This window comes from Sesamum indicum, linkage group LG4 (genome assembly GCF_026168435.1).
Source record: "Sesamum indicum cultivar Baizhima isolate 11 linkage group LG4, ASM2616843v1, whole genome shotgun sequence".
NCBI lineage: Eukaryota > Viridiplantae > Streptophyta > Magnoliopsida > Lamiales > Pedaliaceae > Sesamum > Sesamum indicum.
In genome coordinates, this window is record NC_142660.1 from 15052250 (window position 1) to 15065488 (window position 13239).

Sequence of the window (13239 nt, forward strand, 5' to 3'; positions counted from 1 at the left end):
CTACTTGGGAAGATCATTATCAAATTTAAAAGCAATATTCTGATTGATCTTGATCTTTGAGGTGAAGGATTTCAACTTTGGCTTTTGTTTGTTAGCTCAAAAGGGAAGAAATGAAGCAATTCAACCTTTGGACTGAGTGCACAACTAATAGGGAATTGAAGCAGAACGCGGTCGTTTCTTTTGAACAGATTGAGTTCAGCAACTTACTCACACGACATCGTTTCACCGAACTCCAGTGAGGACCACTTTAAAGCGAACGACTGGGATGAAGTTGATCCAATGGTTGGCTTTTATTCTGACAAAAAGGCCAAGTGAAGGAAGTGTTTGCTGCAGATGGTAAGTATCAGTTTATGTTATTTTCCTACTAATTCAGTTGTTTTCTTCATTTTCAAAATACCCCTGGGGCACACGTAGGAACTTGATGTTTTATATGTTGTTGATTGCAGGTGGATAATGAATTGAGTCGGCTCAGGACGGCTTGAAAAGCCTGGACCAAGACTGTTCATTATTCTTCATGCATAATTTTGAGATGATTTCAAATTTTTAAATGGGCTCCAATTATATGTATTTTAAAATCCAGGCCTAATCGATGAACTGATCTGATTAAGGCCCCTTCTACCCTATTCTCAATTGTAATCTGAGTGTTGGTTGCGATTTGCAAACATTGGGTAGTGGTTTTTGTTTTTTTCTTTATCCAAACAGTCGTCAATTGTTTGGTAATGTGGGTTCTTGATCTTGCGATTATTTGATTATTTTGTTTGCTATATCATTTGTTATATTTAAACACTTAGTTTGGTATATTATTATAGTTTCTTAAACATGAGAAGATTCCAACTTTTTTGAAAAAAAAATCTTCTGCTTTGAATGTTTATCTACTTCTTTCCCTTCTTCTTTTAGGAGGCCTTCTCGACTCTCCTATTATACTATACAACTACAGCCCTTAGTTAGAGGCAAAGCTTACACAGAGTTCCTGAAAAATATTAAACCAACACCTTTGGTTGGCTATAATTTTACAAAAAATATAAAATGTGTATGTATTTTATTTTAATTTCAAAGAGTAGCAATGCAATTTATCCTTAAAAGTATTATCATTTATACAGTAAAAATTCAGTAAAATTAAACATTTGTACTCTATTTATTCCTCTGTCCAGAATAAGGGAGTCCGACACGAGTTGTGTAAGCAATGCTAGAGAGAGTACTATGGCCTATTGTTAGGTTCTATGCAAGGTAAACTCTTACACAAAGTATATAATTCAGAAAGGCTATGTCTTAGGATTTTGATTGACCAAAAGGGTTCCAACCTAGGATTGGAAGAGAAATGCAATAAGTGATTGTTTCAAGACCAGAAAGAAAGAGCACGTACTAATGAAATACTTTTTTGAAATTACATTTACACTCCCAAAATTCTCGTACATATATACCTAATCCCATTTCATTAGTATTTGAGTGAAAAATATTAAAATCAGTAAAAAAAATTACATAAATATTTAATTTTATCCCTCATTTAATATTTTTAAATTTATATTTTTGTACTTATAAATGGATAAATATGATATATATATTTGGAGTGAAGTTGACATCCTTATATTTTTTCTCTTTTTAAGTACAAAATTATTACATGAAAACGTTAAATGAAAGGTAAAATTAGAAAATTATGTAATTTTTTTGTTAACATCAGCATTTTTCATCTAAACCCTAACGAAAGGAGGTTAAGTATAAACAATGGATTTTCGAAGGGAGTATAAGTGTAATTTTAAAATTTCTTTAGGGAAAAGTATAATTTCATATTTTTAAAAGGAATTTAAGTGTAATTAACTTTTTTTTTTTTTATTGTAACACTAAATTGTCAACATTAATTTCAACAGGATAAAAATTCTCACTCTGTATATTTACAGGACTAAAATTGCAATATATCTTTTTTGAATGTCACAAGCTCTTTCTCTTCAAAATTCAACATCTTATAATAATTAGCTCCAAATGTCTTAGACATAAAACAAGAATATCAGAGTGTTACTAGCTGCTTCATTAACCTTATCGTAGAAAACACATGACACACACATACAGTGCTAGCTGCAATAATAAATAAAGCTCTGTAGTCACACACCCAAACCATGAAAAAGCAAACGTTGGAACAGTACTGTAACTTCCCCTTGAAGGTACCACAATTATGGATATGATGCATGGAAATTCCCACTTTCTTGGAGTTTTTAGGGTAATCACAAGTTAGTTTTTGACCACCACACACAATATTTCCGCTAATTAATTAATGTCTCGCGCATCAGACAAAGTTTGACAGGTAATTAAACCACACTTCTTCGTGGCTAAGTGTTATTACAATACTACCAATAATGTCTTAGTGTAATAGTTGAAGTTAAAGTTGAGATTCTATAAATTAACAAGTTCGAAATTATGCATTCGAGCCCTTTTCATAGTATATGGATATTTGTCTTACTTTACATTGATGTATTGATTGAGTCAAAAGTTATTATTTGTTGTTTATTGTTATTAGTAAATATTGGTGTAGTGATTGAATCGATATGATGTTAAAAAAAAGTGTTATTACAGTATTATACTATAAACAAGTAGTGGAATTAATACAATAATAATACCTTAATTACTACAGACCAAATTCTTAGGATTTTCCCCATGTTACATGACAACAACTTTAATCACACTCATCTTCTCAATTAATTCTCTGCTGGAAATTGGAATTAATTTCCATCAAAATTATAAGTGATCTTTGATCACCCTATTTATAAAGATTTTAAAGACCCCGGCTCCAGCCCTCCGATTAATTCCCAAGACTGACCAACTTCCCAATGTAGCCGTAATTGAACGAAAATCCGGTGCAAATTTCACTCTAATGCGCACCAGAAAACTAAAAGAAAATAGATATATATAGTAGGAAACTCGGCGTTGGCTTGCATGATTCTTACTCAATGCTCTCACTCCAATTCTTGATAGTATTCCAAATCGCTCGTTTCACCGTGTGGGCGTTGATCGTTTCTTCATCTTCTTCGTTCTGTCAAGAACTTATATATATCATCGGTTCAAATAAAATTAATGCGAAAACATATCATTAATTAATTAGAGATCGACGAAAAAAATTAAAAAAAAAAGGGGGGGTTTCATACTTCTCCTCCAAGTGCTTGTAAATCGAAGGTGTCAGCACAAGAAACCCTAGCTTCCAGCACATTCAGTCCCAGCTCCTCAAACGTTGCCAATATGGAAACCAGCAATCCAGGGCAACTTTTGCCTGAATGTACATTTACTAAGAAACCCTTTTCTAGGGTTTCTACTGTCACACGCTGCGAAACAATCAGACAGTAGTGGCATTACTGACAATTCACATCCACTTTTAATTAATTTAATTATTAATTTGCTATATATATATTTGTGAGAATATATAATAAGGTTTATATATTAATAATTAGAGTATATTACAGGCCGCAGATTATTCTGATGGATTGAACTTTCAGCAGTTGCTATTTCTTCACTCAGCCTCTCTACTTTCTGCTTCAACTCTTTTATGTAGTTCGACGCGTCTAATACGATCGACGGTTCATTCATCTGCCCAAATATAGCGCCCCAAAAAAAAAAAAAAAAAGGTTAGAACGCGAACATGTTTTCTTGAAATTACTATTTGGAATAAATTATTACAGAAATATGATCGATGGATTTTAATTTTGTATTTGTGTGTGTGTATATATATATATATATATTCTCTTGTCGAAAAATCAAAAATTAGAATTAACAAATCGATGTATTCTGTCAGTTTATCGACATAAGTATAATACATAATCAGAGTTTCTAAAACAACTAATATGTTAATCTTATATATGTATATATATCAGCTGATAAAATAATGCTCCATATTATTGATTTTGGAAATGAATCATAACAAATTAAAAAAAAAAAAAACAAAAAGCTGAAAATTAAACTAGAAATTCAAAATATTAATGAACACCGAAAATATAAGTAAATTAAAACTTTGAAAAATCAATTAGCTGTACCCTATAGCAAGAGAAAAAATGAAAGAGGGAGAGGGTGTTTGGGAGGGTAATTACTGCATGAGAGTGGGTGATTGAGCGAAGAAGTTGCAGCTTATCATGAAGAAGTGCTTCTCTCTTGTGCTCCCTGGAAACCATTGCTACCTACCTAGTACCTGCTGCTGATTAATTAGTACGTCGTCCACTCCTTCACACCTTACAGCTTTCAGCTTTTCTCTATAATTGATTTCTTTCTCTTAAGTTTTTGCCTTTCTCTCTGTCTCTATATATCACTCTCTGCAAGTGCTCAAGGCTGCTTGGAGCCCTTTAAAGAGGTGGATGCCCTCTCAAATCAATGTCATCTTTTGTTTGCTTCCCACATGACTCTCTCTCTCAAAAACTCAAAACCAAAAATAAAAAAAAAATCAAATTATATATGAATAATGCAATGTGAAACTACCATATTGCCCTATATATATATATGAGAAAATCCCACTTGATTATTAATTACTTTTCTTTATATTAGAAGCATTTATAGATAATGTTTAATATAATACAATTAAATCGTGTTGAAAACTAGGTCTAGTTTAGTTGGAGAAGTTCAGGCCCTATGACTTATAGTGTATGGGTTCTAGTCTCATTAATGTGTGAGTATTGATATACTGTAATAGTAATTTTTTAATTAAATATAAATATTTATTAGATATTGATAATTATGATTAATATATTGATTATTGATAATTAACTGTTTTATTGAAGAAAAAAAATACGAGTTATGCTGATGTGGTATTATTTTCGTTGTTTCGTGTTTAAGGAAAATGTTTTCCCGGCCACCAGCTGCAACACTTATACACTGATGATTTTGTGTACTTGCATTGGTCCAATTTGTACACATGTGATACCGATGTATGTATTTGAGAAATCTACTGTCACTTTTGTGAGAAGAGAACGGATTTTAGATCACGCACAGAGATGAGCTTAATTCAATTTATAAAGGGTTTGTAATAATATTCTGTCGTTGATTTAGAACTATCAATTTAATTTTTTTTTAAAAAGAATGTTGTTGATGAATTAAATGAATTCATTTGATCAGAATGTATACTTAATTAGGGTAACAAGAAAATAATGGTGATTGGACAATTAATCAATAATAATGGAAATTTTTTTATTCATGTTAAGTTTGATCGAACCTAAATCAATTATATGGTAAGCCCATTGCACTTACCATATAACTGGTGTATAGTTCAGAAAAAATGCCCAATCACATGCCAAGTGTATTACACTTATTTTGTAATTGATTTGGTTCGATTAAATTTAATTTTGAGTAAGAATTTTCCACAATAATGTACATATGTAGCAATTAGCATCTTGTTTTTACAAGGAGCGAGGAAAAGGATCGATCGAGCTATATAAAAGAATTGTACGGAAGCAATACAATAATCGGACATATATTTATAATATACGGTTCTTTATATTATTCAATATATTCAAATTTAAAGACTGGTTAAATACATCAATAATTTAAATTAATAAATGCGTGCAAATGAGACAAAGAAACAACACACTATCATAGATTACTAAAAGTTAAATAATTGGATTCATTAATTATTCCTGAAATTTGAATATTTCACTTTTATTTCCCAAGAAACTTACCTAAAAATGATTGATTAATATTTAATTAAATGTTGGTCCACTATTAACTAAATATGTACATATATACATTTTAATTTCCATTTTTGCTTGTAATATTCTGGGTAAAATATTTCTCTAAAATAAGGGCAGAATTTGTTTTGGTACCATAATTATGTAAGATGTCGCTTTTAGTCTCATAAAACTCATAATCACGCATTTTTAGTCTTATAAAGTCATGTGCCTTGTGATTTTGAAACTAAAAATGCGTTGTTTGGGACTAAAAAGCCTCAAAATCATATTTTTTTTAAACTAGAAAAGCGTGATTTTGAATCTTGCGAAATTAAAAGCGTCACCTGTCATAATTCTAGTATAAAAAAAAAATTCTACCTTTATTTTATAGGATTAAAAAAATATTTTGCCGTAATGTCCTATATATATGTCTATTTATCTCTCTCCATATTTATATATAGGGCTATAGTACGAGATTAATATGAGTATATATTTCTGCAATAAATTCTAAAGTTCTCTACTTATTAGTAAGAACAAAAGGGTCCCTCTCCAAGCAAAAGATGATAATTAATTGAGCACTCAAGTGATAATCAGGCATCTTCTAAGATTGTTTCCTGCACCAATTTTTAATGAGACAAATCAATGTCGGATACGTGTCATTTCCAATTGAATTCCAGCTAATTAATTATCATCAATTAGTATTAGAAACTCACAACAGTAAAGCTAAGATCCCATGAATAAATTTGATATCATGGGGTTAAGTCCTATCGAATTTCTGAATATTTAAATCATCTCACTGTATATGAATTTATTGTAATTTATTTCGTTATTTTAATTATATTAATATAGTAGTTGAATTAAAATACTACTAACTTATTAAAATATTATAATAATTTAATTACAGCTTTAAGAAAATGACAACAGCCACGAAGCATGCAACCGAAACTAGCACAAGAGTGAAATAGTTATTTATATCAAATCCTGTTAAAATTATCATTCAAGTTAATTATTCTTATAGGCTCCAACAGTACATTAAATATATATATATAGTAATATCATGTGGACTTCTTACATGATTATATGTCATGTCCTAAATGTATTGATTTTGATTCCATTTTCTTGAATTGGTGTCCTAGAAAAATTAATGTTTATTTCCTAAAACGAACTTTTTTTCATATCTTTTTAATTAATTAAGTAATGATGTGATTTTACCGACATTTAACCATTATTCTTTACAGAAATATAATGTCACATACATATATACACAAAACTATATTTATTTGGACTTTCATTTTAAAATTTTGTATTGAATTAGTAATCTAATTAATTAACGCATAAGTATTTTTTTTGTCCGGGAGAAGGGCCAGGAGCCATGTTTGCTTTATGTTATTACAATTAATAAACTCAATATCCATGGTATCATTACATTACAGGAAAATAATTCAATTACAATAAAAAAAAAATTAGCATCGAGTTAATTAGTAAGTAAAATTCTCATTGTTAATTCACTGATTTTAGCATTAATTTCTTTCATAATTATTGAGCGATTTTCTTGTAATATTAAAACTAGCAATGTAATTGCGGGACAAGAATAAAATAAAATAAATAAATATATATATAGGGTGTTGGATAGATTGGTAAAATCATATATATATATATATATATGTACATATGTAAGAGTGAAAGTGAGTAATTGAGGAAGGGAGAGAGGAATGATGAGCTCGTGATCATGGGTTGGATTGGGAGAGAGTGAAACACATGAATTATTATGGCTGCATGCAGGAAGCATATATATATATATATATATATATATATGTATTTGTTTGTATGTATGTATGTATGTAAGAAAATTATCGAAAAAAGTGCATCAAAAAATGGATGTTGTTTATTTGGGAATTATGGATAGGTCCAAAGCCTCCTCACGGGGAATTTGGAGCTCCCTCTCAAAAACAGCCGTCACCTTTGTCTTCTCTCCACTCTCTCTTTCTACACGTGCCACCCCTATTTCATCATCCAACCCACAATTTCCCAAATTTCATATATATGATATATTGCTATTAATTATAAATAAATTTAAATATATTTTTTATCTTGTAATTTGGCACTTTAATATTTTTTCTTTTGAGGATTGTAAAAGAGATCTGTAATTATTTTATATTTTATAATTTTAATCCTTTCGACGTCGGACTTTACAAAAGTCGCCGGAATATATCAGGTGTGCCTTACGTGTTCATTTAAATTGGGATTTTTGTTCTGATTGATTCACTTTTGCAAACATGAATGAAAAAATAACATGAAACATGATTTATTCCAACAACTTTTGCAAAATTCGGTATCGGAAGAACCAAAATTGCGAAATATCAACATGTTATAAAACTATTTTGCAACCTCTAGAAGGATAAAGGATAACAATACCAAAATCGTGAGTGGGACATGATTTATTCCGACTCTTGCAAAATCCAGCAACAGAAGGACCAAAATCACTAAACGTCAAAAAGTTAAAAGATTATTTTTCTACTCTAGACCAAAAGAAACGCCAAAATATCAAAATTAAACCTTATAAATATTGAGACGGGTTTTGAACGATAATAATTTTGATCCAATGCTCTAATAAAACGACAATATTTTGTGGTATGCTAATTTGAAATGCGATTATTTTGATTGTTTCACCCTTTGTAACGATGCTCAATTATGTTCCTATATATGTATAAGATCATATGAATTTTTGTTATATTTTTATTTCATAGTACTAGATTAATTAATGAAAGTTGAAATGGAATTATTTAATTATTTTTTAATGATATTCAGATACGTCGAGTCGGTTTTATGTAATTAATTAAACATTTTATAAACATGGCAATTTCCATCAATATCAAGTACATGTAACGACAACCCGAATCATGCATGCATCTAAGAAATAAATTCCAATAGGGGGATGAACATAAATAAAGTATTAATAATATCATGTGAGAAATTAACTACAAATGTATCACTTGGGATTAATATAAGAAAAATAGTACTAAAAAGTTATTTTTATTTTTAATCATGTTTATTATCTCAAAAAAATACAAATTAGGTCCACTAACTATTGGTCGTGTTTATTATCTAGGGAAAAATGCAAATTAGGTCCATTAACTATCGGGTAGTAATATTTTCAGTCTTATTCGATTTGAAAATTGCAATTCAAGATTGAACGTAATTAAAAAATGATATATTTAGCCCAAATCTCATCGAAAAAGTTAAATTATTTAGAAATTTTCACATGCCTTACACTTATCTTAGTTAAGTTGGGCTTTTCAATTTTTCTAGCCACTTTAGCTAACATGGCATGAGGGACATAAGGGAAAAAATGTAATTTGTCACTCAGCAAAATCGGCCGAAAAACGAAAAATTCCGAAATTAAATGAGTCGCGTAACATGTGTTAATTTTCAAAGAATTTCACAATTTCCGGCAATTTGCTAAGTTTTTTCGATTATAATCCTTCAATTACAAATTCAAAAATCGAAGAGAATCAAAAGTGTCGTCTTTAAAGATATAAAATTAAAATTGCATTTTTTCCTTATTATGTGATGAACTTACATATATAGGGCAAGAATCATGCCAACAAGAATTAGGGTTTATATTCAATCTCTATACACTTCATTATTATGTTTTTTTCAATCTCCATATTTAATATATTTTTAGTCTTGTAATTTAGGTTATTTGATATTTTTGTCCTTTAACTTTTCAAGGTAGCATTTTTTGTCCTGCATTTTATAGTTTTATTTCAATCTTTTTTTTTTATTGGAATTCAGCTCCGCCGGCGAGAGGGGTAAACTCTAGCAAAAAAAAAACTGAAATGTCAGAAACTAAAAAGATTCAAGACCAAAATGCTACACTAGAAAATTAAACGACCAAAACGCTGAAAAAAGATGAGCCAATAGAAACAGTAACTCAAACTTTAAAAGGATTGAAATCGCAAAAATTAAAAAAAATATAAGACCAAATACTATCTAAAAATAAGAACAAAACATCAAATAACTTAAGTTACAGGACCAAAAATGCATTTATGCCAAAAATAGCAGTTAATTGGGAGTGAAAATATCCCAAAATATTGGTAATAAGAAATGTATATATGTGAAGTACAGAGCAGGATATTTATGCAGTGCAGAGAAAAGATGATGATAATGGTGGTAGGAATTCTCATCATCCTGCAGGTTGATGAAAAGGGACAATCATTCAAGCAAAAGGGACAACAATCACCTTGTCCTACACATTCTTATCATTTTTCTTTTGACTGAAAATTAATTCAAAAATTCCAACAACAGTTCTCATGAGTCATGTCAATTCCATTACTTTTCAAGTATTATTACTGACGCCAGAAACGCGCTCGATATTTTATAAGAGTAAAAAAACAATTTTAACTAAATGTCGTTTCAGAACAGATAATCTTGATTTTTTCGAGTGTAAGAAAATAATCTTTAACAAAAAGTCATTTCATTAGGACGATAATAAGGAATCGAGTTTCGTCGTCTATCCACCAATATGTGCATTATGACAAGAATGAATTATAGATCAAACTGTTTTTGAGTCTCATAATTTATTCAATCTATTTCTTTTTTTTTTTTTTTTTTTTTTGTAATTCAGGATACATGCATGTGTCTGGAAAATAAGAATTCAGGTCATGATGTACAAAATAGAATAATATATAAGAATATTACATGTTTATGTTATTACAAGATCGCAATAAAAAGACTATATATGATGTACAAGAACGAACACGATAGGCGTATCATTTCTTGTTTTTAAGTATTATCCGAAACATGTCTACACATTAGAAATAATAGAAATTAAGAGAATTAATTCAAGGAAATTAAAATATTTTATTTTATTTTATTTTTTGGTCCTAAGAAATGGTAAAAATATCTTTGAGCAAGTTGTGAAGGGTAAGAAAAATCTGTGTGAAGAGAAGTGGCAGAAAGCAGGAACTATTTTGGCTCCAAATGCCCATCAAATAAACCTCAGTCAGTGACAACATATTTTTATGATATCCTATGCCCAGTGATTATATCACGAGATGTTATCAGTATTCATATATATATATGCATATATATATATATATATATATATAGTGGTTCTGGCTTACAACATTGTCTCGATGCCTCAAGGACAAATCACGTACCCACTTATTCACATGTGCCCTTCATCATTACAACAAAACAACTCACTCCATACATTCACATATACACACACTTACCTCGAACTTGTCTCTTGCCTTCTGTATAATGCATGCCCTCTATTCATTATTTGGGATTTTAATTATTACTTATAATTAGGTAAAATAATTTTGAGTAACTATTACTTCTCAATTACTATTCATTTTTAATATGTCTCTCTCTCTCTCTCTATATATATATATTTAAATATATGATGTGGGATATATTTGATGAAGGTCGCATTACGACCTCCCACAATATTGATGATTTTCAGACAAATTCTTGATCTATTTTATTAATCCAAGATCTTTACATTCCAGCTTCTATGCATGTCTCATCCTAAGTATGGATACTTTTTGTGTCTGTAGTTCAAATAAAATTCCATAATAAGGAAAAATTTATAAATAGCCACCCTCCATATACAATAAGTATAACTCTTTTTTACTACCTTTATGTTCTTACGACCTTCTTTATTAATTACTTCTCTTATTACAACATACTTGCTTAGGGGCCTTCTCCATGCGGTTTTAATAATGATCAATTTGTAGGCTTACAGATGAGAGAAATTAGTTGTATCTCATTTATTAACGATACCAACCACACAAATTTACTTCCAACGACCTTGTTTTGGATTTTCGACCCAACTTGTGTTGGAGGATCTCCGAGCTACTTTGATAAAGGAGTTTATACAAATTGTAATTTTAATTGGGTTTCGCTGAATTTGAATCAATTCTATGATAAATGCAATATACGTGTGATGTGATTTACACATAATTTAAGAAAATTAATTAATCAAATAACAAATATATCATACTTGTTATGTTATTAATTTGGGAAAGAATTTTCCTGGAGTTTACGAAATTGTTGGAGAAAGACAACTTTTTGCTTACCTACTTTATTCCCATGACAAATATCTAGGAGATTTCAACAGCAAACTAATCCTATTTATTTTGTCCAAAATCAATCTAGACAGGCCCTACTAGTGATATTATAAACATAATTACACTTGTTTATGCTATGTTTATATTTTTAAAGATTTTATAATTACCTCATTATTTTATAAAATATTTTGAAAACTTATTTGAGAATATTTAGGTGAGCTTGTAAATTTTTTAAAATATCTTATAAGATATTATGGGAGTTTATAAGAAGCTATAAAATGTTTGGTGAATTTTTTTTCAAGAAATACGTTTATAAAATTGAAAAAAAAATCGATTACACAAAAATTAAAATATTAGAAGCTTATAAGTTATTTTTCTTTAAAAAAAAAGGAAGGAAGAAATAGGGAGTTCACTGAATTTTTAAACCCTTAAGCTCATGTAGTTTCTTGAAACTAATTACAAACTCCTCGTTGCTAACATCTTATAAGCAATGTTATCTTATTTTACCCAACACTTTTAAGATTTATAAACTTAATTATAAGTTCTTGAAAGTTTTGGATATAATAAGATTTTGGAACTTATAAGATGTTACCGGTAATAATTTTATAAGGGCAAATTACGTTAATGCTTTTTGATATTAGGTCTAATTACACGAACACCTTTAAGATTGAGTTTTGATGTTATTTACCTCATGGGGTGCGTTGATGTAAATTTTTACCCCTTAGAGAGTGTCGATGTTAATCGCAATTACAGTTTGAAGAGGTGTACGCAAAAAATAAAGGGTATGTAGATAACATCAATGAATGTACGTGTAATTTATCTGTTATATTATTAATTTGAGAAAACCCACATGAAAGTCACGTGCACATGAATGAAAAAAATATTCAGTCATTAGTTTTAACGTTTGTGAGTTGAGGGGGCTTTTTTTTTCAATGTTTTGGCCTCTTTTTGCAGCTCTTAACGGAATACGGGTTCAAATTTGAAACAATTTCATAATGTTGGACTAATTTTGCAATTTTGTGACCCATACACTCCTATGCCAGAATATTTCACTTCGAATAATTATGGTCTTTCTGTCAGCAAAATTCGATTCTGGACTCTTCCACATTACGTTTACTGGGGTGTGTGAGCACAATTAATTAAAAAAATAGTTATTATTTTAATTTTCACTGCTTGCATATATAATAAATGATCTTTCATATTTAAAATATATTATAAATATGAATAAAATATAAAACTCAATACATTATATTAAAAAAAATTATCAATTACTGTAAAATTTTGAAAAATTGAATAACTCTTATCAGTTTAAGTCCAATTTTGAATTCACAAAAAATTGATGCACCGATATTGTTAATTGTGATTTATAATTGTGGAGGGCCTTTTCTTATATTAATATAAATATGGATTACTGAAAAAAGGGTTGAAAAAATAGAATGTGGAAGCTCGGATGAAAGGGATAAGTGAAAATTTTAAACATGGGGGGGGGGGGGGATGAGAGAATAAAATAACGTGGAAGTTAATGAGAGAGA

At 29.5% G+C, this 13239-nt stretch overlaps 1 protein-coding gene across 1 annotated transcript; it reads right to left on the bottom strand.

Annotated features, from left to right (window-relative positions):
* Window positions 1-2538: 2538 nt before the first annotated feature.
* Window positions 2539-4315, bottom strand: LOC105160821 (transcription factor bHLH61). The gene is made up of 4 exons (XM_011078314.3): window positions 4068-4315; window positions 3445-3570; window positions 3135-3308; window positions 2539-3022 (listed from the first exon to the last, which is right to left on the bottom strand). Exons 1-4 carry the CDS (start codon window positions 4146-4148, stop codon window positions 2933-2935), a joined length of 471 nt encoding a protein of 156 aa, XP_011076616.1. The 5' UTR covers window positions 4149-4315; the 3' UTR covers window positions 2539-2932.
* Between the last annotated feature and the right edge of the window lie 8924 nt (window positions 4316-13239).

What these genes read in the sequence shown, in the direction of transcription:
- LOC105160821 (XM_011078314.3), bottom strand. Translation starts at nt 4,148, where the DNA reads ATGGTTTCCAGGGAGCACAAGAGAGAAGCACTTCTTCATGATAAGCTG. An exon ending in ATCAGAATAATCTGCGGCCT is followed by an intron (nt 3,309 to 3,444) that starts GTAATATACTCT and finishes ATTGTTTCGCAG; the next exon opens with CGTGTGACAGTAGAAACCCT. An exon ending in TACAAGCACTTGGAGGAGAA is followed by an intron (nt 3,023 to 3,134) that starts GTATGAAACCCC and finishes AGTTCTTGACAG; the next exon opens with AACGAAGAAGATGAAGAAAC.